The sequence below is a fragment of the Pelodiscus sinensis genome, chromosome 25 (assembly GCF_049634645.1).
Source record: "Pelodiscus sinensis isolate JC-2024 chromosome 25, ASM4963464v1, whole genome shotgun sequence".
In the NCBI taxonomy this organism is placed as follows: Eukaryota; Metazoa; Chordata; order Testudines; family Trionychidae; genus Pelodiscus; species Pelodiscus sinensis.
In genome coordinates this window covers 1,498,090-1,522,255 of record NC_134735.1, presented here as the reverse complement: position 1 = coordinate 1,522,255, position 24,166 = coordinate 1,498,090, and the positions used below count along the sequence as shown (strand labels likewise).

The 24,166-nt window shown below is 48.4% G+C and overlaps 1 protein-coding gene across 9 annotated transcripts; it reads right to left on the bottom strand.

The window, feature by feature from the left end:
• Positions 1–227: 227 nt before the first annotated feature.
• MTFR1L (mitochondrial fission regulator 1 like) lies at positions 228–23,908 on the bottom strand. 9 transcript variants are annotated; one of them, XR_012897672.1, is made up of 9 exons: positions 22,334–22,430; positions 18,648–18,785; positions 17,708–17,812; positions 16,902–17,011; positions 15,140–15,351; positions 11,331–11,640; positions 3,573–3,772; positions 2,400–2,544; positions 228–732 (listed from the first exon to the last, which is right to left on the bottom strand). XR_012897672.1 is itself a non-coding variant. In XM_025183236.2 (7 exons), exons 2-7 carry the CDS (start codon positions 18,660–18,662, stop codon positions 627–629), a joined length of 858 nt encoding a protein of 285 aa, XP_025039021.1. In that variant the 5' UTR covers positions 18,663–18,785; positions 23,815–23,908; the 3' UTR covers positions 228–626. The 9 variants fall into 9 exon arrangements, 7 of the variants coding, with proteins under 7 accessions (XP_025039021.1, XP_075765297.1, XP_075765296.1 ...); XR_012897671.1 differs by lacking the exon at positions 2,400–2,544; XM_025183236.2 differs by lacking the exons at positions 2,400–2,544; positions 3,573–3,772; positions 22,334–22,430 and adding an exon at positions 23,815–23,908.
• Between the last annotated feature and the right edge of the window lie 258 nt (positions 23,909–24,166).

Here is a 24,166-nt window from a genome sequence, read left to right as displayed (position 1 = left end):
CACCAGCCAACAGCAGCTTAGAAAATAGATCTTGATTAAATGAGACAGGAAAGTAATTGGAAGAAACCTTAGGGAATGGAATCCTCTTTGAGCAAATAATGGAAGCTCTTAACCACCCTCAATACAATGAGAACTTCCTTTAAAAACTGAGAACCCAGAAGGAAGAAATAACATACTCTCATGGATAGCTTTGCACCCAACGTTCCCTAGACAGAGAAACAAGTAGATGCTTTATGTTCATTTATATTATAAATTAGTGGCTAGTCATATTGCAACAAGACCATTGTGAATCAAATTAACTTAAATCATTAAAGTCACTTTGGGGAAAACACAGATAAGAGAACTTCATCTAGCAACACTCGCATCACTCGGTGGAAAAAGCGGTTACCAGTAATGCTTCAAAAATGTGGAAAAGAATTTCCCTTTTCTTAGAAAGTTTTGATATATTCAGAGACATGGAAAACACTGCATATCCACAGTTTCCTTTTTGAATAGGTTTCCAGTGCAGAAATCATATTTAGTTAGTGAAGAGGCAAAAAAGTTTTATCCTTAGGAAGGCAGCTACTGTGGAGAAAAATCTCAGGAGCACAATACACTTGCTTACAGAGTTAAATTAAAGTGTAATATCAGTTCTCTTTCATGGTTACATCTTCATCCTTTAGAGCAAATTTTCTTCTTAACACTTCTGATATAAGAACAGCAGGGTCTTCTTCCTTCAATAAAGTTCGGTTCCTGGTGGAGGATACAAAATTAAATGTAACAGCAGCAATTTGGATAGAGATTCTTCAAAATCTATAGATGACACTTTCTGCTAGGCCCAAGCTTTAGGATTTTGTTTACATTTTAAAAATAAGCCTAATTATGAGAAATGTGTCACTGAAACCACTTTTATTTATGCATCTGACGAAGTGGGTCTTTGCCCACTAAAGCTTATGCTCCAATATCTCTGTTCGTCTATAAGGTGCCACAGGACTCCTTGTCACTTTTATTTAAGCATTTTCCTACAGCAATGGGAACCCTGCATGGTTTCGTCAGAGTTGAGTAAAATGCAAAAACTGAATAGAAGACAAAATGAATACAGGCAGTCCCCGAGTTACGCGGATCCGACTTATGTTGGATCCGCAGTTACGAACGGGGCCGTTCCTCTCCCTGGTCTCCAGCAGACCAGGGAGAGGAAGCAAAGCGGCGGAACACAAAGCTCCGCGGCTTGGCTCTGCTTTACCCGCCCCCTCCCCCGTCCCCCTGGTCTGCAGACCAGGGGGACGGGGGCAAAGCAGAGTAAAGCCACGGAGCCCGAGGGCAGCAGGACAGCCACGGTGCGTCTGGGCTGTCCCACTGCCCCCGTGCTCCGTGGCTTTGCTCCGGATACCTGTGGTACAGCAGCTGGGGCGCTGCCAGTTGGTCCCGTAGCGCCGCTCTGGGCGCTACTGGACCAACCGGGCAGCACCCCAGCTGTTCTGCCCCAGGCGTCCTGATTCAGCCACTGCTGGTCAGATTCAGCAGCGGCTGAATCAGGACGCCTGGGGCAGAGCAGCTTGGGTGCTGCTGGGTTGGTCCAGTAGCGCCGAGGAGCGGCGGCGCTACTGGACCAACCCAGCAGCACCCCAGCTGCTCTGCCCCAGGCGTCCCCAAGTCAGCCGCTGCTGAAACTGACCTGTGGCTGACTACAGGAAGCCCCTGCCCCGGGCTTCCTGGAATCAGCCGCTGATCAGTTTCAGCAGCAGCTGACTTGGGGACGCCTGGGGTTCTTAAGTTGAATCTGTATGTAAGTCAGAACTGGCGTCCAGATTCAGCCGCTGTTGAAACTGATCAGTTTCAGCAGCGGCTGAATCTGGACGCCAGTTCTGACTTACATACAGATTCAACTTAAGAACAAACCTACAGTCCCTATCTTGTACGTAACCCGGGGACTGCCTGTAGTGCATTCCTGCCTAGGCAACGTTCAGTCACAGTTTCCATTAACTTCAAGGGGAAATCATACATCTAAGTGCCCCAAGTGGTGTAGAAATATCTCCGCCTATATTCAGAGGGGTAGCCGTGTTAGTCTGAATCTGCAAAAGTGACGAGGAGTCCTGTGGCACCTTATAGACTAACTGAAGTGTAGGAGCATAAGCCTTCGTGGGCAAAGACCCACTTTGTCAGATGCATGTCATCTGACGAAGTGGGTCTTTGCCCACGAAAGCTTATGCTCCTACACTTCAGTTAGTCTATAAGGTGCCACAGGACTCCTCGTCGCTTCCGCCTATATTGCACTCCCGCCCACTCCAGTTTTAAATCTGTAATGTTAACCCCATGTAAGGAGAAATGTGCAAAATACAAGCTGTGTAGAGGCCTATTTCAGTTCAAAATCATATAACAAATGATCTATGGTGGTAACTTTAAAATGAGGAACTGCTCACTTGCATGTCTTTGTGCAATAAAAAGAGGCTTCTTCAGTTTTACCTCCCCATTTCTCACATAATTCCATGTTAGTTGCATGGAAGGCAGAAATGGGAGCTGCATCTTAGAAATCCTGGTGATGAGTTTATTTTACAATACGTGAGCCTATTTCACAGGAAACCAAAAGGTCTGAATTATATTGGGTGACTGTTATTTGAAAATAAGTATTCCATGATAATAGCCACGGAGTTCAGGGTTTAATATTTTAGAATAAAAAATCCCTATAGGCTGGAAAACATTCTAGAGTTTTGAAATCTCTTAAAAGCCTCTAAAAGCCTCATTCTAACTAGATGAAAGTTCTAACTAAGTTTTAACTAGATGAAATTATGGTTTGCTGTATTTGTTTTAAACACCTTCAGTCACTTAATCCCACATTTGCACTGAAAACCGCATGGCAAAACTTTTGTTGTTGGGGGTGATGTGGGGTTTAAGCACCTTATGAACAACAGAAGTTGTGTTGATCAGTTGCAAGTGTAAACCTTGCCTAAGTGATCAGATTTAAGTTCACAGACAGGCCTGAAGCCATGGGTTGACCCCCTAGTACTACATGTGCCTGCATTGCTTAACTTCAGCTTTGAAATCTTGTAGATAGAAACACTCCTCTGATTTCACCAGAATCAAGGATTCCCTGCCATGAGCGCAGAGACAGGTAGACAAGGTTCAGAGTACACACAAGAATTTCCGAAGCCATTACTCCATCTGGAGAAGCTTAAGAATCCAAAATCATCCAATCAAGTGCTCCCAAAGGTATAGGAGGGAAGCCAAGAGCAGGTGCAAGAAGCGGCTGGATGAGCAGTGGCAAAGAGAGACTGCCGCAATAAAGATGGAAGTTGTACCGATCACAAGGAAAAAGCTTCTCTCCACCACGGGTAGCTAAAGGAGAAATCAGGGAGAACAAGCCCCCAGCAGCAGGGCACAACCAGCAGCTCTCGTAGAAAACTGACACCAGGCAACTAGCAGCAGAGGCGGGACCTTCAACCAGCATCCAGCAGCACAGTTATTAATATCAGCATCTTGATTCTTTAGAACTGTTCACTGAACAAGGACCAGGGAAGTAACCAAGGGCAAATTAACGAGCAATTACACCTGAATTCGACCAATTCCATTATTAGTACTTATAAAAACATACTCACATTCAAAGCAGGTCCTCATGCTACATGTTTTTAAGCACAGACAATGCGCGGATCAGCTGGAGCACTACAGACAAGTCCTTTCCAAAAGGCATCAGATATTAAAAGGGCTCTATTCTGATTTTAATGGTAGAAACATGCAAATGTGTCTCATACTCATTCCTGAAGTTTCCAGGTTGGGGGGGTGGGGTTAACATCAGTTCCTAAACAGGAGCATCAGAGAAGCATTGATTTAATCATCTGGGCACCTCCACCCATCAAACTTAATTGGTCACTGAACTCCCTTTTTAGGCATATTCATTTTACAGTGCTGGCTCTGGTACCATCTTCATTCTGGAAATCGATCCGATCGAGGACAGATCCCGGGGAAGCTGCCTCTTGAAAACAGCTTCCGTTCATCATGCTACTAAATCAAACATCCATGAGGCTGCCTCTACTGGAACGTCCCTAGAATCACCACAATAACCTCACGGAGACCAGAGTCTCTGTAACCAGTTCTACGCTGACTGCGATCGTTCACCAGAGACGGCTGTGGCAAAGGTATTTCAGAACTCACCAAGTTGCATCAACTGCAAAATCTCAGATGCTCTAGGAATAACCTCACGAGAGTTCGTCACGTTCACTTGATTTCTGTTCACTACCCAGTTAATGAGAAATACGGAGCTGAGGCCAGCAGGATGCCACAGCAAAACCATCTAAATGAGGCTCTAGGGCTGGGCAATTCAAGTCTTGAGATCCACCCTAAGAAATCCCAGCTTCTGGAGTCTTGTTGCTCTGCCAGCCAAGCCAGGCAGAGAGGTGCAAGCACATTAGGATGTCCCAGCCAGCCATAGCCACACGTATGAGGCATCACCATGGAATGAGACCAGCATGGGGGGCAGTCATCAATTTGCTCTGGTCAAACAAGAGTGCTTATTCGCTAAACTGTTCATCAGTTAACCGCAAAGTTTCACAACATACTATTCACCCAGCTCTCACTGTAACCCTCATGTCCAAGTGCACGGCCGCCAGCTGGAGGCCAGGCAACCGACAGAGGCAGACGAGAGCAATGCAGCCGAACTCAAGCACTACACGATCTCAAGCCTGCCGTTATAGATTAGATTCTACAGCCGAAGGGAGAAAAGCAGTGCCTTCTCACAAACGAATGCAGTTCTTACAGTAAACCCACTAGACACATGAGCATTCGCGTTATCATTACCACAGCATTTACCTAATATCTGCACCATTCATTCTGACCCAATCAGATAGTACAGGCAGTCCCCGGGTTACGTACAAGATAGGGACTGTAGGTTTGTTCTTAAGTTGAATCTGTATGTAAGTCGGAACTGGCGTCAGCCGCTGCTGAAACTGACCAGCTTCAACAGCGGCTGAATCTGGACGCCAGTTCTGACTTACATACAGATTCAACTTAAGAACCCCAGGCGTCCCCAAGTCAGCTGCTGCTGAAACTGATCAGCGGCTGATTCCAGGAAGCCCGGGGCAGAGCAACTCTGCCTTGGGCTTCCTGTAGTCAGCCCCTGGTCTGTTTCAGCAGCGGCTGACTTGGGGACGCCTGGGGCAGAGCAGCTGGGGTGCTGCTGGGTTGGTACAGTAGCACCGAGGAGTGGCGCTGCGGGACCAACCCGGCAGCACCCCAGCTGCTCTACCCCAGGCGTAGGCAAGAAAAGCCTGGTCTGCTGGGGGGGGAGGGGGGACACTAGCTGCACCCTCCCCCCCAGCAGACCAGGGAGACGCGGGTGGCGGGACCGCCCGCATCCTCCACGGCTTTGCTCCGTCTCCCTGGTCTGCTGACCAGGGAGACGGGGAGCAAAGCCTTGGAGCATGCCCACAGCGGGACAGCCTAGGCGTGCCCGGGCTGTCCCGCTGCGGGCGTGCTCCAAGGCTTTGCTCCTGTCCCTCTCGTCTGCTGGGGGGGGTCCAGCAAAGCCGCTGGACCCCCCCAGCAGACCAGGGACATCAGAGCAAAGCCGCCGCCTGGTTGGCTTTGCTCGTTTGCCCGGGAGCAAAGCCGCCCAGGCGGCGGCTTTGCTCGGGTGTCCCTGGTCTGCTGGGAGGGTCCAGCGGCTTTGCTGGACCCCCCCAGCAGACCAGGGAGACCGGGAGAAGCTTTTCTCACCCCGGAGGACACGGTGACGACCCGCCGCCCGTGAGCTCCGGGGCGAGAAAAGCTCCATTCGTAAGTGCGGATCCGACATAAGTCGGGGACTGCCTGTACATTAAAATCATTTACATACAAATGTGATTTCAGCTTCTACTGTTAATCGGGCCAGCAGTTGATCTGTGTGGAAAACAGGCCTCAGCAGAACAGAAAAGCAAAGTTCTTCCTGCTCTCTGCCCACCCAGGCCCCGTGGGATAAAATGTGTTAAATAGCCTAACACAAAAGTTGTATTCTACTTTATAGAAGACTGTGCTAATAATTCCCAGGAATACCTCCCTTCCTGAAAGAAGGCCAGTGGAACACAGCTACCCGGAGATGAACTAGCCCCTTCTTTAGAGAAAGGCATACGCCGGTAGGATACTGGCTGGGTCTACACTTAAAATATCACGTTGATCTAGCTCTGCAGCTCAGGGCTTTGAAGAATGTCATGCCCTGAGTGCCATGGAGAAGCTGGCCTGGCACAAGAGCAGCTAGGTCGATGGAAAAATTCTTCCAACCTGGCTGCCACCTCTTGGAGTGCTGGATTAACTACACTGATGGAAAATCCCCTTCCCTCAATGTAGGAAGTGTCTGCGTTGGTGCCACAGCCGTATACGCGCTCTCACAGTCCCTAACATTACGCTGGTCCCATTCTCTTGCTCCTGCATCTCAGAGACTCCCAGTGACGTCGATGGGAACTACTGAGAAATAAGCAGCAAGACAACTCAGGCCCTTCTCTCTCGGAGACATTCAGTTCTACTTAGCTGAGTGTTTTCACAGCTGGCTGTGCATCCATGCTCATGCTCAGGCTCTGCGTAGGTGGGGGAGGTAGTCTACTCATGGGGACAGACTCGCATGTGGATGTACACTGACTTCCTGGGGAATCACGCAATTCCATCTCATTTGGGGGAAGAGAATGACTGGCACTGAGGAGACGGTTGTTGCCCCCCCCAATAGTCTCTCACCTTGGACAGAATCAGCTGCATGATCAGCTGTGAATTCATCAACGTCACCAACTGTTGCTGTGCTGAACAACTCCTTTAACTTCACCTGAAACGCCCTGAGGTTCACGCTAGGGCCCGTCCTGCACAACAGGCGTGTAATTGCTAAAGTCACTGTTGCCTTCCAATCACCCGGTCGCATGCAGGGGCACGGTTTCATCTAGATTGTTCACCGTGGCAATGCTCCTGTTCCTGCCAATCCTAAGGAGAGGTCATTGCTCTCTCCCTACCCTCCAGCCCAACATTCACCCTGGTGGCAACCCGCTCCTCAGAACATGAACCTGTGGCTCAGAAACAAGAGCTAACCGTCTTATGAGCAGTCCTTCCATGACAAGCTTTTGAGAGGACTTCAGCTGTGTCCACTGAAGACATTCAACTCCACATCTAAGCCCTGCAGGAGAGTACAGAGGATGACTGAATAGATCCAGAACGGGGAGAATATTGCTCAGTCTATTCTCACACTAACCAGGCTGCTCGACCACATTTAATAATCATTTTGGGTACGTCTACACTGCATGCTTACTTTGGAACAAGCTCCTCTGGAAGATATATTCCGAAGCAGAGCGGCCACGCCACAGGGAAGCCTCATACTTAGTCCAAGGCAGGCTCCCCTAATATAGATGCGCTATCTTGAGTTAGAGCCCCAGGAAGCACTGGGGAGAAATCACTTAGCTCCTCACCAGGGCCATTCTATTTCAAAACAGCAGCCGTGGAGCGTCCACACTGCAGCTATTTCAGAAGAGGAGCTATTCCTCGTGGGACGAGGTTCACAGAAGTTGGACTGAGCCGTCCATTGATATTTGGGAATAACGGTGCGGTGTAGACGAACCCTCAGATTAAGTTACAAAACAGTCACTATCCTTGTTTCTAAAGCTCTCCAGGGATTTACCCCAGCCTGCCCCAAAGACCTTGTGAAACGCCTCTTGAGCTAGCACCTGTCTTCTGTCCCTTCCAAATGATCTGGAGAATGCTGGTGTGAGTTACCTTCTCATGTGGAATGAGCATCCGGACTCTCCCACCTAAAATGAATATTGCAGCTCTTTCCCCAATCAGTGTTGTTCTGCATAGCGCACGGTTCCCAGGCTCAAAACCCTAGGTCAGCGTTTCCCAAACTATGGGCCGTGGCCCGGTACAAAAATACCAGGCCTCAGCATACCTGGTGGCTGCTGGCAGGGCTGGCCTTAGGCCGATTCGGGCCCCGCGCCCCTGAACCCGGAAGTTCTGGCGAGTTACAGAGCCGGGGGCCCTACTCCACCAATACGTGAAGCTGAGTCTCTCCCCCGGCTCTGCCTGGAGCAGGCCCGGGCCCCCCCGCACGTCCACCCACCCCACCCCCAGAGCATCCCCGCTGTGCGCGGCTCCTCCTCACTGCCTGCTGCTGCCCATGTGCGGCGTTGCACATGGGCAGGGAGGACGCCCGGGCGTGGCGTGATGTCATGGCCCAGGATTTTAAAAGTCTTCGGAGGCACGTGGCAGGGCCACGCTGGCTCCGGGTTCGGCCTCCGGGGCCTGAGCATGGCCTCCGGCCCCGCAATGTGGAAGGCAGAAGGTAGGGAATGGGCTTGGGCGGCGAGGCGGAGGCGGGGGGAGGGGAAGGCACCAAGGGACAGGGTGCAGGAGAGAGAGACAAGTGCCAGGGGGCCAAGTGCAGACAATGAGGGAAAGGGCAGGAGGGGAGGTGTCAGTGGGAGGGGGGACAGGGTGATGCTGGGAGAGCAGAGGAGGGGGAAGGGCATTGGGGGCTGGAGGGGAAGGTGCTGGGAGAAGGCTAGAAAGAAGGGGTGGGCATGAGGAAAGCCAGGATGGAGCAAGTCATGTGTGAGGGCACGGAGAGGCAGGAGGGGAATGGGGCAGAGTGGTGAGGGGTTGGGTATTAGGGGCAAAGGGGGCAGGGGCAGTAAGGGAAGGGGGAGGCACCAGGAGGGTGCAGGGCTAAGGGAAGGTGCAGGAGCCAGAGGATTCTGGGGTGAGGAGGGGAGAGCTGGCCACCGGAAGCAGCACTGAATGGGGGAATCGGGGCAGGCTGGGGAGATTGGGGGGCTGGTGGAAGCAGGGCTGCCCAGGGGTGCGAGGTTGGGGGCAGGGAGCTGGCCGGGGAAGATGTGGAGGGCTGGCCAAGGGAGATTGGGAGGAGAAGCGGGGAAGAACTGGCTGCCTGGGAGGGGGTTGGGGGAAGTGGGGCTGGCCAGAGGCGCAGCGGGGGAGCAGGGGGGAGGAATGAATCGACCTGCGGGGAGTGGGACTGATCCGGCCACATGCAGATCTTGGGGTGCTGCCCCGTCCCCCCCTGTCCCCCACAAAGCATAAAGGATGAGTTAGTCCGGCCCGGGGATTCTATCCCCCCCCCCCCCGAGTAGTTGCGAACTGGCTGGCTGGTAGACACACTCACGCAGCCTGAGCACATTTACCAGCCAGGCAGTTCGAAACTGCAAACTGATACATCTAGTAATAATACAATTTACTTAATGACAAAATACCAGACGTGTTCTATGTCTGGTATTTTCTTACTTTGTTTTTTGTGTGTTTATATTTTTGGGCTGCAAAAAGCAGAACTGAAAAAAAAGGGTTCCAACTAAAGTAAAAAGTTTGGGAAACCCTGGTCTAACCAGCTTTCTGTCTGTCTTACAGCCCAATTATCCAATCCATATTCCTTAACTTGCTGGCAAGAATTTTGTAGGTGACCATATCAAAAGCTTTGCTAAAGCTGGCACTGGGGGTTTTGGGAGGACCAGAAACAATTGATTTGAATATTCATCATTTGATTAATGAATATGCAAATATGCAAATGAACATTACCAGTCCTCCAAAAGTGAGAGAATGGATTTACTGGTCCCCGTGTCAAAAAGTTTGGGAACCCCTGCCCTAGGTGTTCAGCAATTTCCCGTCACACAAGAATTTATGACCTGTCAATTTGCTTTGTCTATTTGCAGGTACATTTACTCAATGAGGGTTAAATATTGTGTTGTACAAGTGTAAAAAATGCTTGTAGGCACATTAACTACATTTTATCCCATTTCCGATGGAGGTTCAAATTTAGAAGTTTGAAGAAAGTCTGACTTTCTATCATCAAATAAATAAATAAATTCACATTTCCCAAGCAGGACACAACAGATTAAATTATCTAATGCCTAACTGACAACAGACATTGCTGCAACCCTGCTAACTCCTGCAAAATGACAAGTACTTCTTTGAAAATTCATCTCCTTTGGTTGTGATAAATCAAAATTGCAAAGGATGCCAAAAAAGCTCCTTTGGACAAGCAGGAAAAAATTAAAATCAGCAATTCAAAAGAGGATATATGTACAGTGTATATTCATGAGGGAGGGGAACTCATTTAAGCTCTGAATCCTACTCCAGTCTCCAGAAAGATTAAGGACAAGAATTATAAGGAAGAAGGGATACATTTCTATTTCTGAATAATATTTCTTTGGAAAATTTGAGAGCAATGATATTTTAGGTGCAGGCTGAGCTGTACAAAGTATATTCAGTTCGTTTTATTATATTTTATGATATTCTATTTGTGTCTGGTGCCATAAGAATTACATTTCTCTTTAACTGGAGTAGAGAGAAAATTTGTTAGGTGCATAATAATGATTCAAAATGTTCTTTTTTCTGATACTGAACAGGACTCCCAACAATAGAAATGGCCACATGTATGTTGAACTTTACTTGTGTAAGGGCTGACCTTTATCAAGGCAATTCCATGTACTGTCCTATTTCACATGGACAACAGAGGCCAGGGGAGATATTAGGTTAGGCCTATACTAGGCGCGGAAGGTCGGCTTAAGGAACACAACTCCAGCTACGTAAATAACGGAGCTGGAGTTGACATACCATAAGCTGAGCTTGGCACCGTCTCCACAGTGGGAGGTTGATGGGAACAAATGCTCTCATTGGCTTCCCTTACTCCTCGGGAATCGAGGAGTACTTGACCGAGGGCACCCAGAGCATTTGATTTAGAAGGTCTTAACTAGACTCCCTAAATCGAATGCCAGAAGATTGATCTCCGGCATGGCAAGTGGAAACGTGGCCTTAGAGAAGGTACTTTTTCCACTGGGCGGGGGATGGTCCTGTCCCTGACAACGTGCAGGGAACCAGTGACAGCATTCTTGGGGTACAAGACAACAGTACTATACATTTGTTTTCAGGACCAGCATGAGGAAGGCAGTTTGCCTAATCACACACTGCATGGAACATACACAGAGCTCAGAGGTGAAGGATGTGCAGATACAAGACAATAGCAAGGAAGTATCTCAGAGTCACAGCATGGATGTCTCCTCTCCCCACATGTACATTTTACTAACAAAGGATATTCTCTCTCAGTAAAAAAATCAAGATGATTTTTGGTATGGATGGGTTGAAGCAGAGTTGTCAAGCGGTGTGCTAGTAAACCTGCAGCAGTTCTACCCTTAAATTCAAAGGCTTGACTTGACTCAAAGGCTATCATTTGGGAAGCAAATAAAAGAGATATAGAAATATCAGCATTTCTTATGCACAGCAAATATTTCTTTGTAAACATGAGGACAGATGAACACAATCATCAATGTGTCTATAATGCTTTGGCTCAAAAAAGATGACGAGCATTCATGCAGAAAATAAAAGGAGGTTCAGAAAAGACTTACAAATCTTTGTTCTGTTTCATCCTATGAATGTCTTTAAGTATGCCCATCATGTCTGCAAAACTGCTGGCCTTCGAAAGACACACAGAATCTTCCTCGTCAACATCCTTTGGCTCTGATTTACAACATTCAGAGGTTGCAGAACAAAGCATGGAAACGGATGGAAGCTCCGGAATTTCTAATTCTGCCTCCTCTGTGATGTCACTAATGACAAAGGAAGTTGTAGATTGGAATGAGGATCCAAAACAAGGTAAGGGAGAAGACACATTTGAACTTCCTGGAGATAATAAATCTGGCGTTAATGAAGTGGAAGCTGAAAAAGAAAACAACATACGTAAACTAATGCCAAACCACCTCACTTTTCTAAGCAGCAGAATACAAATCAAGCTCAGATCTTAGCCAACCTCCCCCAAGATATGCAAAAGTAAATACGGTCAGGGCTTTCCCTCTTATCATACACATGCACACTGCTTCCTACATCACCATGCCTCCCAGTCTGAGCCCCATCGCTTCTTACACAATGCTTCCGTCTACAAATCTAGGTAGACATACAACCTCCATCACTACAGTACCCGCGCATCTCACAAGCCCCCAAGGAGCGCAGGAAGTACTATTCCCATTTTACAGGTGGGAAACCAAGGCACTGAGATTAAATTATGTGGTTAAGGACAAACCAGGTATCTGTGAAATCTGGGAAAAGAACAAATGTATCCTGGTTTCCAGCCCAATTCCTTAACCAGAAGGCCATTTTTCCTCTCCCAATCCAGAATGTTCCTCCCACAGCACCAACCCCTGCCTCTAATCAGACCAACACAATGCCTGCCTCAAGTCACTTCCTTTCCATTTCATTCCAAAAACCATTCCACATGAATCTGAGGCATTTCTACAAATGACACAGTGTGAACACAGGCCTGGGAACCAGGAACTCCTGCATTTTAATTTTGCTCCTCATCTTCTGAGGAGGAAGAACAAGGGAACACAGTCTCTCCAAAGAAGGGACGTCTGATCAGAGCAGCTCCTGCCTGCAGGATGCCCACATCCACCGCAAGCAGGGGCTGCGTCCCCTGCCTGCAGCAGGCTTGCTCCTGCCCCACCGGTTATACCTTCACATCCCTACTCTGCATAGTACATTCTATGTCAAATTATGGATTGTTTTCCATACAGATCAGATAATCCCTTTGGGCTTTGTCTTTTTGTAAGAGTCCCAACATGCCAGATAGCAGGGAAATAATTACTGTTCTACATATGCATCCTAAATAGGACCATGGAAATATGGAAAAATTCAAATCTTCTGTGAGGTAGTATTACACATTGGGTCAGTGTGTCTGTCTCAATGCATCATTCCCTTCCCAAAGGTAAGGAAAATACCCTAGTTACCTAACAAAACGACCAGCAAGATCAATTCCTACGTGCATGAAATATTCATAGAATCCTAGAACTGGGAAGGGAGCTCAAGAGTTCATTAAGTCCAGCCCCTGCTTTCACAGCAGAGGCAAAGCTCCATCTAGGTCATCCCTGATGGATGTTTTCTAACCGGTTCTTAAATATCTCCAATGATGGAGATTCCACAACCTCTCTAGGCAATTTATTCCAGTGTTTAAACACCCGGACAGGCAGGAAGTTTTTCCTAATGTCCAACCTAAACCTCCCTTGCTGCAATTTAAGCCCCTTGCTTCTTGTCCTGTCCTCACAGGTCAAGGAGAATGATATTTCTCCCTCCTGCTTGTGATACTTTTTCAGATATTTGAAAACTGCAATCATATTAAGTGAATGTCTTTGGAAAATGACAACTTGACCAAAGTTTGCAGTGAGAAAGTTACACAAGTATCGCCTTGCTTAGGGAAGAAGTGGGATGAAAAGGCTCATCTGGTTTTAGCAAGAGCTATAATCTACTCAGTTATTAAACCCCAATTTTACTTCTCAACTTGGACACACTGAAGCCGTTACTGCCCTGTAGGGCTTACACAGAATGAAAGGTGCAAACAGCTGATTAAGAGGTGGTGCAACTGGACCTTTAGGGTCAAATTCTTCCTTCAGTTACATTTGAGCCAGCATGTCCAGGGATTATAGCCCAAGCTTGGAAATCAAGAAATCTCAGTTTGAGACAGCTCTGCCATGCACATCCTGTCTCGTCTTGTTTCAGAGAATATCTGCCGCAGTTTTCACATCTGTAAACACACACTGCTCCCCTCGGTATTCCGCGCATGTAACTGTGACCCATAAACTTGTGGCCTGCCCCAAGTGGATCCCCACAGATGCACATAGCATCTCATTTAAAAATTGAGATCTACCACGTGAACACCTAATATAGTAAAGACAGATAAAAGAGTGGGAATGAGCTGAACATAATACGTAAAATTTGTGCTTGAAATGCAGAGGCCAACATTCAAACTGAATCCATTATAGTCTGGAGATGTTATGAGTTAGTGGCTTCCATTGTTTATAAGGTTGTAAATGAGTCATAGCTGACTTCTGAATACTACGATGGTAATTTTCATAAAAGTGTCACCCCACTCAAAATGGAAAAAGGCTATCGCATTTGTTTTTGACAAAATTCCCCTCCCCACTCCTTTTATGCCATTGACTGAAAGCCAAATCATAACCTCTACCTTTAGCTGTATACCGACCATACAAGTACACTACATGTGAACAACAGATGCAGGTTCCCACAAGAGAAGCTGGTTTGGAGGAGGTTCAAGCTCCAGTCAAGTGCTGAGTTGCTACTTTTAAAGGTTTTAAAGTTGCAAGACTGACAAGATGCCAAGACTACAGGTCTCCCACAGCTCTATGACTGACTGGTCAGCAAGACAAACAAAACATAGCAGTCTGTTTATTTCCAGAGCCCTCCAGAAGAAACTAGACCATTAGAGCAAATTCAAGGATAGAATTTCCTCTTTCATCCTAAATTTACTTGAATTTTTGGGCTTAAATGGTCTGATGTTAATTGTGTTTCACTATAGACAGCAGTTAACCAACAAGTTAAAACAAGAATTAATTCAGGAAGATGATGTGCACATGGTCAGACTAGATGATCACAACGTGCTCTTCTGGCTTTAGAGTCTCTTAACCGGTGAACTCCAGCCAGCCTCTTCTTAAAAAGCCTCTCTGGTCAAAAACCAGAACATCACATTCCCAAAGAAACACAGGAAAACGGCCCCTGTTTTACACCAAAGACGAGACTTGATACCAAACATTTTCATTCAGTGAAGGCACTCAGTCTAGAGAGTCAACAGCCTCTCTCCACTGAGTACTCCACACAGTTATACTTGAGCTTGGTTACTCTTAATTTAAGCCAGGCTTTTCTGATTCAACAAATGCCAGCGCCTACAAGCAATATCAATCCCTCTACCGACATCACAAAGAACACTGCACAAACAAGAGGTGGGAAGAATTCACAAGGGCTGAGTAGAATTAGTCATGTATGTCACGTTGCACTAGATTTTGGATACTGAATTGCACTTAAGTCCCTGCCAATTCTCAGGAAACCGTAGGGTTCAGCACAATTGTCATCTCCCTACTAATCGAAAAACTATGATGCTCCGCTCAGCTGTAGTTTTAGCCGTGAGCTGTGTGGACAGCTTTGGCTATGCATACCACTAAAGACATACCCTTTGTATTAGAGCCCTGTGTCACATGAGAGAGAACATAAAAATAGATTTGGGTCTTCCATTGTATGTGTGCAAAACATCAGAATACTGGCAGTGTTTCAATAAAGTATCTGACCAGTGCTGACTGGTCTTTACCACCTAATCATCACTGTTCACCTTCTCAAGCCTTTCGTGGCTAGAAAGGAAGGGCTGTTACATTTCTACCTGGATCTGCAGCTACAATTTTAGCTATTTGACTCCGCAGGTGACTCAGCTCATCTTGAAGCTCAGTCGTCCGACTGAGGGCAGGTAAACCAGGTTTCTTCAAGGCCAGTAGCTTCTCTTCCTGCTTTCTCAAGTTGGGGACTGAAGCATTTCGCTGTATAACAAAGAACGGGCTAGGCTTCCATTTGTGCTTCAGTGGACGAGTGTCACTCCTGAGAGGTACAGCACAAAAGCATATTAGTCTCACAAACGGAACAGACGCCACTTGAGCAATAGCATTTTGTATTTCTGCAGCCTTCTACCAAGACTGCAAAGCCCTTTACAACCAATACATCACAAGGCTCTCGGGACAGATATTATCCCTGTTCTGCGCAGGAGGAAAACGAGGCATTGAAACTGCTGCCCGACAAAGAAAGTTTCTGGCAGAGGCAGGACAAAAAATGAAGCTCCGAACTTCCAGTCTAGAGCAGGGTTACTGAAGACGTGGCTCGCAGCCCATTTGTTTGCAGCCCACAGTGCAGTTTGGATTTACATGGGGCTCAACACTTGGCCCATCGGTGGGATCCTTTGGACGCGGCCTCCACTGGGAACACGCTCCACAACAGCGAGGCACTGAAAGACGCAAGCAGACGGGCTGGCTGGCACAGACGGGTACAGGGTGTCGGCGTTTCTAGCCCCCAGGAAGGAGGTCCCGGGAGCACCGGGGCATTGTGGGAAGTGCTGGCTGCTTAGCCTTGTAGGCAGAGCCTGAGAGGTGCTGACTGGTTCACACTGGCCACGTCTGGGTCCAGTGCTGCGGTTTAAGGCTTAATCTTTGTATTCAAGCCTGTCAGGGTGAAAGAAGCTATTTGCATATATTTGCAACCACACTTAAGTTGTGGCCCTCGGCATGCGCTGTGAGTATCAATGTGGCCTCCGGGGCTTCCAAAGTTGAGCCGCCCTGGTCTAGTTCCTTACCTGGTAGTCCTCTCTTCCTGCTGGTTTTCATGTCTACGCAACAGAGTGGCACTTGATATTATGTGCTCATGGGGGGAAATCACCTTTACATAGTCTCTTGGACTTCAAAAGGCCCGTGCTATTTTTCACAGGATGCATTAATATTAAAATTACTGGCCTGCCCTAGAACTTCAGAACCAAAACGCATAGAAGTGGAGTCCCTGGAGTCCCAGGTTTGAATCCCAGAAGGGATACCACAGCCCTTCATCATTTTGGCGTAGATCCCTGGGCGCCATAGAGTTTACTGGGTGGAGCCTTTTCCCACATGGGAATCTATCTGTTGACTTTGATTTTTATCTGCTTAGGTTTAAGTACCCATTCTCCAGATACTTACTGATGCTGTGTCTTCCACTCCCCTCCCTTATTCCTCTCCTCCCCTCAACTCTCCTCTCCTCTCCTATTTATTTCGAGTGTTCACATCCTAAACTCATAATTCCGGTCATCTGAAGAAGTGGGCTATGCCCACGGGAGCTCATGATACCATCCACATGTTTTGTTAGTCTACAAGGTGCTACCAGACCATTTGTTATTGTCAGTAAGGGTTCGTCTTAGTGTCCTTGGCCAAAATTTCTCATCCTTCCTCACTGTGAAATAGCTTTCAAAGAAAAGAACAAAACAAAACACAAAAATCAACAGGCATCTCACTGGAACAACTCAAAAAGTGAACAGAAATTATAAGCATTTGATCAGATACTGTTGTATCTTTCACAAAATAAGCCACCATATAGGAGGAACGGAAAGATATGGGGAGAGAGAGAGAAAGTACCTGACTCTAGCATATGTTTCTTCTTCATCTGCTGCTATCCACAAAATATCTGCCAGAGTGGGGACTGGAGGTACATCATTTAGATAAAGATCTGAAATGTTTGGTAAGACCTAGGAAAAACGGAGCCGCATTATAAGAAATAATGGTTTTGTTCTGCTAATGTGTTTGGTACAATTTAAAGATGATGCATTCTCCACATCAGATTCTAGCTGAATCTTTGCTGTACAAAGCCAGCATAGATGGATTCAGATAAATACACTGTTTCCATGTACTGGTTTATGAAACGGTTCTCTTAGCTTTGTTGATGCATAGCATACAAATGGAAAATGAACCTATGAAAACACTATAGCCTGAAAGCAGCCCAGAATGGAAGTTAATGAGCACACGAATACCTCTTTCAGCTACAAAGCAACATCATTACTGAGCTAATGCTCAAGCACTGAACTAGGTAGGCATGTACCATGAACCTCATGTTATGATTTGGGAAACAGACCCAGGGAGGTTAAATGACTTGACCAAGGTCACACACTGATTAGTATCTCAGCTGGGAATAGGAGCTAGCAGTTAGCTCATGTGCCATCCTGATTATATAGAATGGGTTGTTCCCAGATGGCACTGATCATTTAAGGGATTCACAAACCTAGGAAGAATGAAAATGGTTAACGCAGATACTGACTGCATGTGGTGCATTTCCAATTCCCAAAAGGCTTTTGCTATGGAAAGAATGGCAAATCAGAATTACTGGCCTTGCTAAAGAACTGCAGAGTCCTGTATAGATTTCTAGTATCTCTTACGCATTCCCTTACCTCAAAGGATGCTCTGGGACAGGGTTTTAAAGGAAGAGTTGTCCCAATCCTCCTGACAACACTGCGCGATGAGCCATAGGATTTGTTCTGCCAAATTGGGATAGTCTGAGAATCAAGACATTTAATAACATTTCAAATAAATGCAAAATAGATTTCTGAAAGTGTTGAGAACTGCCATATATACAAATCCAAAGGCACCCCTTTAATTAAGTGTACCAGCAATCGCTAATATCTATTTTCAAATTCAGATCCCCTTCCTACAAATCTATGTCTAAATTTACATACATGGAAGTCAATGAAGGGATGTAATGTGTCTAAACACCCCGGCCTGCTGCTGACAAGCTATGCCGGGCGACTGGAGTAGCCTGTCCGCAGTGGGCCCCCCCGGAAGGGCAGAGCCTTGCCTCTGGCAGGTAAGAAACTGCTCCAGCCCCCACCAGTGAATTGGTTAACCTTTTACATCCCTAACCCCTTTTGATAGTTGGTTGATAAAATGTCTTTGTAAGACATACAAAGTCCATATTTTGGATCTAAATTATTGGACAGTGTTCATTTTAAATGTAAATTATTTACTCATATAATAAATAAATGGAATCACCAGGCAACAAATGCATCAATTCCTATTGCATAGATTTGAAAGCCACAGCAGCACTTGATTTAGGTATCATAAGAAGTTCCTTAATGTATTTGTAATCTCACAATTCAAGCAGAATAGTTACATTTTAGAAATAATAAATCACAATACGGAGTGCAAGAATATGGAGTGAGTACATGAAATGATACAGCTGCCCCTACCCCAGCTCTAGCCCAAGCAATAAAGGCCAGGGGTGCTGGAAGGGAGATGAGCAGCGGTGTCCCTCTCATGCTGCATTCCGCAGAAGGAGAAGTTTGCAGTCCTCTGGCTCTATGTAAGTATTTTAGAAAGAAATGTTTTACTTACTGACTCAGTTTCCATCGCAGTTACTGTACAGAAGGGTCCCACACGGGATGAACAATGAAATCAGAGATGAAAACTGCAGTGCCAAGAAACATAAGGCAGCTTCATATTACTTCATCTCGAAGATCACAGCTTTTCTCACTTAAAAAAAAATCACAGAGAGCCTAGATGTAGGCAAGTTCCATATCTGTGTACTTAAACATCAATAGCTGAGCTATACGCAGGCTCTGTAGAGTTACCAGAAGCAATTACAAAATGACACACAGAAGAGCAGTTAACATGGCTCTTTTCTGAGCACACAATGCTTTTAGAATGAGCCTGGGGCCAGGGAACTCCGCCACCTTTACAGCTGAGATAAATATCAAGTGGGAAATTGTTCCTCTGCGCTCGCAATACTCCCGGACTTGGAATAGCAGGAACTGCACAGCCTTCCCCAGAACACATGTTTAATCTCAGCGGAGAAGCAATGCATGAGCTGAACTAAAGAGCAAGCGTGGTCACGTGTCGAGAGCCAGACGGGATGACAGGACCCCTGTGTTCTACTCTTCTCTTCCACAAAGTTAACATGATGACTGCCAGGTCACTACCCTCCCGATGCATCAGTAAATACCTCTTGGCCACGGCACTAGCCTCCCAAAGCAGGAGTCAGTAGGGCTCAGGCATCTCTTCCCTGAGCTCCTCAGAGGCAGTTGCCAATGGGGCAGGTTTTTAGGTGGACAGAGAGGCTGGGAAATGTGTGAAGACAGGACTCTGACTCTCACCCACCACCCATCTACACTCTCACTCCCAAGTGGATGGAAAGAGCAAGGGCAGAAAAATACCCTCCCCTCCCACTGCACACACCTCCAAGCCACAGGAGCAGCTAAAGGGCCCATCTTTGCTAGTAGTGACAGGAACTGCCAGCTGAACACTGTACCATTCACAGCATAGGATCAAATGTTCCACTTGTTGGGAAACTGGGGGAGGATGGAACAATACCATCTAAAAACATTAAGCTGTGGCAGTTACATCTGGCCTTTAGGATGCTTGAGACCCATGAAAGAGAATCCTCTAGTGACGGGCCCATCAAGGAAAATCATTCTGTTTTTAGCTTTTTTATGTTTTGTCAATCTTGTACATTTCACAGGATGTTGTATACAGTCCGTTTCCTGTTAGTTGTGGGGGAGGGGGCTCTCACACACAAGGACAGGGAGAAGGGTATTTAAAAATAGTAAAATCCACTATATAATTGACAGAGTTTGTCTGTGTCTGTCCAAGAATGCTTCCTAAAAGGTAAGAGCTAAGACCACCAAATTCAGTATGCAGCTTCTTCTAACTTAAAGCAAGGTCAGTATTTGGTTGTCCCAAGAAAATGAACTGTGCCTGGAATGGGATTGCTTCTCATCAAACCATACAGAAAAGACAGAATCAACACAGGTGAAAGGGCTGGCTTGGGGCATGACTCCTCAAGCTTCCAAGAAGCTGGCTTCCAAGTGACCTTTAGAAGGGCCCCAACCTACTGCGGAGAGAGGGGGCTTGGGTAGTTCTGTTTCCCCAGAGCAGCCTGCATGCTGAACTCCTCACCCCAGAGCAATGATTCAAATGAAGCATGGACATTTTCATTTCATTTTCCAAACAAAAAAGATAAATTGAGTTAAGGACCCGAGCCACACTGGGTACATTTTCTAGTGTTACTATAAACCCACAGAGTTTGGCTAGGGGGCTCAAGGGCAGGTGTCATTCTCAGAAATACACCTAACTCAGGCTTTTGAAGTTGATTACATTTCAGCTGATGTTGTCTCTTTATGCTCCTTATTTTTAACATGCCTAGACTGTTTTAACAAGCATCAGTGAAACAATGGAGAAAGTCTCATGCTGGCAAAGGTCAGCAACAAGAAACTGCTGCTCTGACTGACAAGATCCAAATAGAAGCCAAAGACAACATTTAAAAGGACACTCCTCCCCAACATAAGCAGGCCTCTCTCTTAGATTAGGCAGTTAGCTGTCTCAAAGGGATTCCCTCCCCTTCCCCTAGCTTGTTTCCTTTCCTTGGTTTCTCTTGGGAGAAGGTTAATTTGCCACAGTCCATTTTCATCCCTTGCAGTAACATTAGTACCATACAATTACAGGAAGAAATGCATGAAGCAAGCAACTGCCTCTAACCAAGATCTGCAATCACCATGGTATCCAGTTGTCTTTATATATAGAAGCGTTCACCTCACGTTTGCTGTGATAAAATCACCATCTTTTTTCCACAGTCACCTCCACAAAACTGGTGCTCAACAGCAACAAGTGGGGCAAAGGACATCAGGCGTAGAGAAAGCAAGCCATGACAGCCTCCTCTGCACGGAACCAAGGTCAGCAAAGCGACACATGCTAACAGTATCACAGCTCAGTCAACCAAAAATAACTACACATGACAGAGATGGGCAAGCCAAAGTGTTCTTCAGCCTACAGCATGCACAGAACCACCACTAACAGCCCCCTGGCTCACAGGTCGTTTATGTAGTCCGGAGCCCACAGAATAATGAAATGGGGGAGAAGCCAAAGAGGAATTGAACAAATTCAGCTGCGACAGCTTCAGGACAGATAATCAAATCTATTGTTCCAGGACAAGTTCAGCTGTTTCCAAAATTGAAGAGAAATTTCCCATGGCTGAAGAAACACTACAAACCACTCACATGCCACTACTGAATCACAGTGATGCAAGAAACTCTGATCACACACATTAGAGAAAGCTAGGCACATCTGGCTTCCCTAGCCTTGTCCCAAGTGGGACTAGGGGCCGTTTTGGTTTGAGTGGAGAGATTTATTTTGAAAAACATTAAATGAATCACTGGCCACTGTACTGCTAGGGACGCCTGGGGAAGTGACGTGAAAATTAACAGGCAACTAGAGTGTGCATGTCTTTGTTAGCTTTAATTCCAACTAAAAAGCACTGGGCAAGATGAAGTAGGAAGGGAGTCGAGTGGGGGGCGAAGTGGTTCAGTGTGAAATCAGGAGCCAGGACTCTCGGATTCTATTCCCAGCTCTGGGAGAGAATGTGGCCTAGTGGTTAGAGAAGAAGCCTCTGCGTTATTGCTGGCTCGTCAAGCATTCCTCCAGGTTACGGGCTTCACCTCGTAGAGCTTCAGCGTCTCCATTTGGAAAACGAGGCCGATAGCAGAGACCTGCTTGCCGGGGAGCCCCCTCTGCTCAAAACCCACCCGGGGGGGGGGGGGAAGGGAGGTTTGCAGAAAGGCAAAGGGGGGGGGGAGGTTTGCAGAAAGGCAAAGGGGGGGGGGGAGGTTTGCAGAAAGGCAAAGGGGGGGGGATGCTCCTAGCAGGGCCCCCCCCCGGACTCTCCAGCGATGCCGCGCTGGGAAGGTTCGGGCCGCAAACGTCGCCAAAAGCGAACGCGGGTCGGACGCTCCTTGTGCCTCGCGCCGGGCACGTTCCGCGAGCAGCGCAGCGCGGGGAAGCACCCGGGGGGGGGCCGCCTGGGACCCCCCCGCCGCTGGCTCAGCCCCCCCAGCAGGGCAGGGGCCCCGATCCGCTCTTGGCCCCCCGAAGCTGGGGGGAGCCCAGCCCGCAGGGAGCGCGCGGCGCGGAGCGGGGGGGGACAGAACCTGCCCGGGCTCTTCTGTCGCCAAAGCCGCCAGCGAGACTGGCGGGGGCAGCACCGGAGTGACCCCCCCGGCAGTTCCCTCCCCCCACAGCGCCCCTCTCACCACCGCTTCCGCTCAGCCATGGGGCCTGACCCGGAAGCAGAACGGCCCTAACCCCACTCCCGGCCCCTCCCGTGAGCGGCGCCCCTTGCGTGGTGACGTCACGCCGTGGCTCCGTGGGGCGGGGCCCGTAGCAAGAGCCGCGGCCCCCATCGCCCCCCCCCCCGGCCTGGTCAGAACGAGACCGCGGGGCGTTTGGAACGAGGCAGCGCCCCCCCCCCCCCGGGAACAGACTGGGCCCGGCTCCGGGGGGGGGCAGCCGGGGGCCTCCCCCACCCCCTAACGACCTCTCCCCCCCCGCGCTGGGGCCTCTTCCCCCCCCCCGGCCTCTTTCCCCCCTCCGGACTCTCCTCCCCCCCCCGCGCTGGGGCCTCTCCCCCCCCGACTCTCCCCCCCACGGCCTCTTCTCCCCCCCCCCCCCCGCGCTGGGGCCTCTCCCCCCCCCGGCCTCTCCCCCCCCCCGGCCTCTTCTCCCCCCCCCCCGCGCTGGGGCCTCTCCCCCCCCCCGGCCTCTTCCCCCCACCGGCCTCTTCTCCCCCCCCCCCCCCGCGCTGGGGCCCCCGGGCCCCGGCCCCAGCCGGCACTGGGGGCTTCACTGATGGTTTCTGCGGGGCTGGTCCTTTCATGGGCGGCTGGCGGCAGCCCTGGACACGGGCTCGTCTCCCCTGACTCTTCCCTCCTGCTGGGCCCTTGGCAGGAGCAGCGAGGTGCAGGGCTGGGCTGCTGGGGAGCAGCCAACGCACTGGAGTCAAGGGTGCTGTGGGCTTGACAGGCATCAGCAAGGCTCCGTCCTGCCCGCCACACGCAGCTACCTCCATCGCTGGGGTGTGATCCAGCCCCCACAGGCTGCTTGCTGCTCCCCACCCTGCAGCAGGTGCACCGCTCGGCTATGCAAAACGTATCCCTCCCGCCGCCTCATCCAGAGACAGATGCCACATGCTGGGGGTTACCTAGGCTCTCGGTTGTACCGGAGCTACCAAGTACCATGGGGCAGGAGGAATTGGTGTGGCAAACGATTTCCAATCAAAGACCACAAGGCCAATTGGATACATAATAGCAATGTAGCAGCATTATTCACTTTGCAAGGGATTGTTCCTACCGGTAATTGGGATAATTTAGCTTAAGGAGAGTGATTTTACTTTGGTAGGTGGTGCTATGCAGTCAGGGGTTTGATGGTCACTAAACACAGCCTTTCAGAATGTCCCTCATCCCCACTAGGCCAGTCCTGAAAACATTATAGGAGAGGAGTCATGCACGTTTCATTTGTAACTTGCCCTGCCTACCTCAGTTTCTTCCTGCTTTTACAGTGAAGCTTTGGACATAGGCCAATTGCTAAAGAAGGGACTAGAGCCACTGGCAGAAACATAACACAACCATGCTGGTTGCCCCAGCAGGAAGGGGCCAGGAGTCAGCATATCTCAACTCCAATCCCACCTCTGTTGCATAAAGCCTATTTAGCCTTAGCCAGTCAAACGTTAAAATACCTTGACATTTGAGTCTGCCCATGCCCAGACCACAGGAGAGTCAGTCTCCTCAAAAATGGCCTTGGTTCTAGGATTTTTGTCAATTCCAGAACATCATTAGTTCCTTCTAATAGTCATGGTGACCTTCAGTGTTGACAGCAACATTCTGCTGGAGGTATTGCACTGCAGCCAAGGGCGTTTTGCCTGAGAAGAAAAAAACCCAAATGGATCTGAAGCTCTGTGATATACAGGAGGGTGGACCTTTGTGTTGGCTCTGGCTCAAAACACCGGCCCTCAGCCATTAATAGTGCTGATGCCCCTTCCCTCATAACTATGCCAGCTACTCTTCTGTGTGCGCCCAGCCGTTTCAAAC

Bases quoted from the DNA above. Each gene is read 5' to 3' on its own strand.
- MTFR1L (XM_025183236.2), bottom strand. The intron at 11,641-15,139 runs GTAGAAATGTAA...TTTCTTTTTCAG, and splicing joins AATTGTAGCTGCAGATCCAG to CTTCCACTTCATTAACGCCA. The intron at 733-11,330 runs GTAAGTCTTTTC...ATCCTCCACCAG, and splicing joins ATGAAACAGAACAAAGATTT to GAACCGAACTTTATTGAAGG.